This window comes from Argentina silus (assembly GCF_951799395.1).
Source record: "Argentina silus genome assembly, chromosome: 17".
NCBI lineage: Eukaryota > Metazoa > Chordata > Actinopteri > Argentiniformes > Argentinidae > Argentina > Argentina silus.
The window spans coordinates 7380223-7386632 of record NC_139671.1 but is presented as its reverse complement, the minus strand read 5'-3'; the positions used below and the strand labels follow the sequence as shown (position 1 = coordinate 7386632).

At 44.6% G+C, this 6410-nt stretch overlaps 1 protein-coding gene across 1 annotated transcript in view; it reads right to left on the bottom strand.

Moving 5' to 3' along the window:
- The window catches only part of kcnk3a (potassium channel, subfamily K, member 3a), a gene marked incomplete at its 3' end in the record, with an annotated part of 22902 nt that extends 17593 nt beyond the window's left edge, over positions 1–5309 (bottom strand). Inside the window, exon 1 of the mRNA XM_083688851.1 lies at positions 5018–5309. Coding sequence (XP_083544977.1) covers positions 5018–5300 — 283 coding nt within the window. The 5' untranslated portion in view covers positions 5301–5309. The remainder of the gene's footprint in view (positions 1–5017) is intronic.
- Between the last annotated feature and the right edge of the window lie 1101 nt (positions 5310–6410).

Below are 6410 nucleotides of genomic sequence, written 5' to 3'. Positions count from 1 at the left end.
CTCTCTTAGCTTTTGTACGATACATGAACTAGCTTTAATGGTCAGGAATAGTCCCAGTTGATTTATTTTTTCTGTCTCTCTGTATACAACAGCAGTCGTAAAAAGGTTACACTGAAAAAAATCCATTAAGACATTTGACAAATCATTCTCAGAGATCACATGAATTAATTTTGCTTCAAGCTTTCAACATGTTACGTGTGAGGTGTGGAAGAGTGAACGTGTGTGTGTGTGTGTGTGTGTGTGTGTGTGTGTGTGTGTGTGTGTGCGTGTGTGTTTTTCCCGCCTGTAATGATGGCTTTATCTGCCGTGGCAGCCTAGCTGCTGGTATAGTGGCGGCTGGATGTTTGTTCTCTAGTGCCACTGACACTCAGGGATCCTGAGACGTTGTCACTATTCATCTAAGTGTGTCTTGATCATGAGCAAAGAGGGCAGCGCCTCAGTGTATTGCAGCCATTCGGTTATGCAAGGTTATTTGTTTTGATTTTTCCTTCTTTATGTAAGAGCCAGGGGAGGACACGTAATATAATTGAACATCAGAAGAGAATACTCACTCACCACTGGCCCCTACAAGCCTTCACAGTTAGCATGCTATTTCCATACAGTATATTAGGAGAAGTGTCTATCCTCTTTTGGAAGCAGCATTGTGACTCAGAGAGATAGATGAGGGTACGACTTATGACACCCTCCTAAGGTGGTACTTAATAGAATACTCAGAAGTGCTTTAGAATTAAAATCTTAATGCACTCAACTGCACTACAACCTCTTATGCTGAATTGAATAATAATAAGTGCATTAATAAGTCTTTACCATTATCCATATACAAGTTAGATAAAGTAGCATGCACATATCAACCACATTCCCCTTAATATAATAATGGGAACAGAATACTCCCGGTACTCTTTTTCTGTGTCTACTAAGTAAATACTTTGTAAAACAGAAGTCAATTATAGACACAGATAAGCTTGTTTCACAGTGGTTAGTTATAGTATTCTATCATCCGTAGTCATTAGCAGAACACTCAATTTATATGAAAAATGACCTGGTTCGTATGATGAACTACGAATGTGACTTGAGTGCTTATCAACATATTGAGTTGCCTTATGATGCCAAAATCAACAAGTGTTGATTTGAAGGGCCGAAATGATTTATGTACTGCACACAAGCAATCTAGCGAAAGCTAGGCCTACAGTATGTTATATTATTCAGCATTAATACATATTATGATACATAACACAAATTGTACAGTACAGAACACATACAGAGTGTTACAGGGTCTTGTCATGTGGAACCTGACTTTGTATAGAAAAGGTTGCAGGATGCTAACAGAAGTTGTATTATTGCGGTACTACTGTAGTACTAGTTGTATTACAACAGAATTACTGTACAACTTTAGTATATATAAAAAAGGAATTGAAATTCAGCTCATAGCATGAACATGGGCTATTTTGTTCTATGAAGATAAATGAACATGACATTTGTTCGTGAAAAGAAATGTGGAGTGTATGTACATGTCTAATGAGTGTGTTCTGTGTGGTAATTGCAATGAGGACAAAACAAAAGGCCAGAGATGGGGATTAGGGTTTGATCCTTCACTTTATTCTTACTGTAGGATTTTAAAATCAACAGACTTTTCCATCTCCTGCATTTCCTGTGACTATAATCTTCTCTCATTTCATATAATATTAGAGCATATTCCGTGCCACAAAAAAGCTTTACCCAAAATTGCAAATGTTCTCTTAAACAAATACACATGACCTCAACATTACAGCGAGCAGACAATTGCTGCTATATCCAACAGATAAGCAAAGCCAGCTGCCTAGAGAGTATACCAGGGCTAAAATGGATAATATGCCCGGGAATCATCCTGTACTTTGAAAATGATGCTATTACAGACACAGTCACAGGTGAGACCTGTCATCTAACACAACACACAGCGGGCAATAACATGAGCTCTCCTTTTGATAACTATTCCTCCTCTTTTCTAAATCCTCCTGTGTTCAGTGTAGTATCTGCTGGTAAGCTTGTCCCTAGCCCCAAAAAGGCCCCAGTCCAGTCAGTGTTCAGTGAGTGTTGCAGTGTTCAGTGACGTGGGAATTGCAGACTGGTATGGCCCTATTACCAGGGGGGCTCTGATGTGAAAGTTCCCCTAGAGTTTATCTAAACTGTCCCCATGCCAAAAGCCCCAGCTCTCCTGTGACTCTGAGAGTGCTTTCCAACTCCACGCTTATTTATTCTCCCCCTGCGGCATACCTTCCATCGAAACAATCTTTCCCAGGAGATGGTAAGTAAATGAACTGGACATACAGCACCTCCCCCTCTATCTGTATCTGGAGAGCGAAGACTGATTCCTGATTGCGGCCTTCCTCCCTTCTCCTTTGCTTTAGACATGCGTTTAAAGGCTGAATTATAGGAACATGCTGGAGCCAGTCCTCATAGGAGGCTGTTGCAAACTGTTTCCACTGGTGAAATACTGTGAATCGTGAAGCATAACCACTTTGTCAGAATGATTTGAGATGTCTTTTTTCCACAAAATATGTTTTTCAGGGAATAAGATGTTTCATTTTTACTCAAGAGCTTAAGGTTCCCCTGTTTTGTTAATTTGTTCACAGATGTCCCACAGGTTATTTCAGTTTATTTCAGAATCCATCTCTCCATGACCGTCCATTCTCATTTTTCAAAGGTTCACATGTTGCTATTTTTCCAAGCTGTTGATTATTTAACTGAACACAATGTTAAGGACGCAGGGACAAGGGTCAAGGGTCAAGGGTCAAGGGATCTGGACAGGCAAAGGCAAAATGTGCCGACCTTGTAATTTGCCTGAAAAGCCATCTATTTTTGCACTAAGGTGTCTTTGTGGCCTGCTAGTGAGTGTCTGCAGAGCTGTAGCTGTGTTATTGTGGGTGTGTACACGGGGTCGTGACTATGTGTTATTGTATAGGGACAGTATACTGAGTGCTAGGTGTGTGCTGGGAGACCAATGGAACGGTGTCTGGTGTTGTCATCAATATTTAACGGCAGAGTGAAAAGCCAAACACTGTGTCACTGCCAGCCTGTGGGCTCACAATTACAGCATGTGGTTACAGCCACCAGGATCAGGTTAGCGTTCAATTAGCAGTCCACACGTGATAGGGTTACACCCCAGGTCACTACTGACAACTGGCCCAGTCACCAAATACAGAGGGGAGGCGGGGGTGGCAGGTGGGGACAGGGATGGGGTGAGGCTGGGGATGGGGGTGAGGGTAGGGATGGGGGTGAGGGTAGGGATGGGGGTGAGGGTAGGGATGGGGGTTTAGAGTAGGGATGGGGGTGAGGGTAGGGATGGGGGTTTAGAGTAGGGATGGGGGTGAGGGTAGGGATGGGGGTGAGAGTAGGGATGGGAGTGAGGGTAGGGATGGGGGTGAGGGTAGGGATGGGGTGAGAGTAGGGATGGGGGTGAGGGTAGGGATGGGGGTGAGGGTAGGGATGGGGCTGAGGGTAGGGATGGGTGAGGGTAGGGATGGGAGTGAGAGTAGGGATGGGGGTGGGGGTAGGGATGGGGGTGGGGATAGGGATGGGATGGGGGTGAGGGTAGGGATGGGGGTGAGGGTAGGGATGGGGTGAGTGTAGGGATGGGGCTGAGGGTAGGGATGGGGCTGAGGGTAGGGATGGGGGTGAGGGTAGGGATGGGGCTGAGGGTAGGGATGGGGGTGGGGGTAGGGATGGGGGTGAGGGTAGGGATGGGGTGAGTGTAGGGATGGGGCTGAGGGTAGGGATGGGGCTGAGGGTAGGGATGGGGGTGAGAGTAGGGATGGGGCTGAGGGTAGGGATGGGGGTGAGGGTAGGGATGGGGGTGAGAGTAGGGATGGGGTGAGGGTAGGGATAGGGGTAGGGAGGGAGGGTAGGGATGGGGGTGAGAGTAGGGATGGGGCTGAGGGTAGGGATGGGGCTGAGGGTAGGGATGGGGCTGAGGGTAGGGATGGGATGGGGCTGAGGGTAGGGATGATAATGTGGATGTGGGTGTAAGAGTGGGGAGCAGGTGGTTAGTGAGGAGGAGGTGAGGGGGAATGAAAATGAAGGTGGAGCAGTTGAGGTGAGGATGGCATGAGGTGCTATGGATGAGGACAGTATGCAGGTCAGGGATAACGGATGAGTGTGTGGGAAATGTGATGGGGGTTTAGGGATGAGGGTGATTGCATTTTTTCCACTGCCTACAGTATGTCCATAGACTGAATAGGAAAACTTTTGTGTAAAACAAATAGGATTATCACTTCTGGACCCCGAATGGACCTAACCTGTCATTTCCCAAATACATGCTCCATATACTTTTTGTTTAAAATTATTTTGCACCAAAAAAGGAAAGCAGGTACCTTCTTTACCTTTTTAACATGCTTTTACTGTCTTTATTCTAGGTGCAGATTTAAAAACGGCTTAGCCTGAGAATTCAGTGCACGTCCACTGTGATTAATGATGATTTTCTTCAAAGCACATTTCATAACTTCTCATGTCTTATGTTCATATCTACAGAATATACTGGGAGAGACCTTGATTCAAGGTGCTGCTATACGATATATTTTGTTATAAGATAGGAAAGACTTGCCCGAGGTTAGGCTGAGCATAGGCTACCTGATGCAGTAGGAAAGCCGTAAAACCAACGCTTATTTAGAGAACATTATAATAACATGTTCACGATAATATGTATACAAACTTCAGCTCCATATACTGTTTATAGAAGTCCATCCAAAATGCGTCAGGGTCCCAAATAAACATCGTTAACTTCTATCTTGTCTATTAAAGTCTGTCTTCACGACTCCCAACCTGGTACAAGCTCATAAAATAAGTAACTATTTGCAAAAACAAATAATTTATTTTTATAGACTATAATGGACATCCAGGTACCAGCAAACCATCATTATTGGTTCTGAAAGAATATGGTTTATGGCGACTTTCGTGTTGACTATCACCTGCAGTCATGTGCTTTGCATGAGTGCTGGCAACAATAATCCTGATCAAATGAATGACGTCAAGTTTAGGATCTTACCTATGGTCGTAATCACAGTGATTGCGAAGTAAAAAGATCCAGCTAATCTCCACTGTACCCCGGCTTTGTGGGGCTTTAGTTGCAACACCACCTCTTCGAGTTCATCGAAGTTGATTTCAGTCAGATTGTATTTGTTCCTAATTTCGAGTTTTCTATCGTCCAATTTCGTCTTCTGGGTCGTCTCTTTCTGAGATTCCAAGGCATCGAAGACAGCCGCGCCAACTAACAGGTAGGTCAACGTGCAGATGATAAGGGCAAGGGTCCTCACGTTTTGCCTCTTCATGGTCAGGGTGAGACGGGCTCCAAAAGTTTGAACGCGGATCTTGAGGATGGGGAGCTCGGCTGGTTCATGGCTGGACTGGCTCTATCGAGAGGGACAGTGTCGCTGTCGGAGCTCTGTGATGACTTTATTTGCCGAAGCGCACGTTTACTCTCGGAGCTGTTCGTTCAGCACCACCCCCTCCAACCGTCAACCCCCCTCCCCCCTCCCAGCCAGTGCGTGATCTGTGTTTTTGTGGTCTGTGTGTGTGTGTGCAACAGGAGATGGAAATAAGATTGTAAGTCTATAATAATATTGCCTTTTTGATTGTACTGTAGTTGTGCCACATTTGCTTCATCGGAATAAATGTCACTATTTGCTTTCTTTCTTTTCTATTGTGAGCTTTTGGAGAACCCTCTCCGATCTCAACTATCCACTCACACAGTGAAAACCATTGCAACAAGCTTTTTTTTTTGATGAAGCTCACTGCAATGTCAGACTCAGGCGTTCTACGTGCCTCAGGTGAGACTTGAGTAACCTCATCGTTGATTGCATCATTTTTGTGATAGCCCGCAGTGCTCATGGATCACGGTTGCAGTTACAGTCATCCTGTATTACTTATAATTTATGAAGATTTAACAACAGCAAACTGCTCCAAGTTATTAACATCATCAGTCATGTTTGAGGGTTGGGCTTCAGCCAAAAATGAGACAGTGACTTTACTATGACTTCTGACAAACGCCCTGTTGCCTGACCACTTACTCTGTCAAATGTCAATGTCAATGTTCAAAACATAATTTCCTAAATTTGAGTGAACAAACTAAAAGCAAGATTCTAATAACCCCAATCAGGCCTTGATACATATCCTGAAAATATACTGCCTGTTTTATTGCAACATCTTGCACATCTTCCCCCCAAACCTCTGGGCTTGCACTGTATAGATTGCTTAAGTTGTACCTCTTAAGGGCCAAATAGTGTATGTCCCTCAGTGTCACAGCTTTCACGGGCCCTGGTCTTCTGTCATGCTTCAATGGGAGATGGAGTTAGGGTGGATGAGGACAGGGTTCAACTGGTTGCCATGGGAGGACTGAGGGCCCCGAGAGGAACTAAAGACGATCTTTATCGATCTTTTCA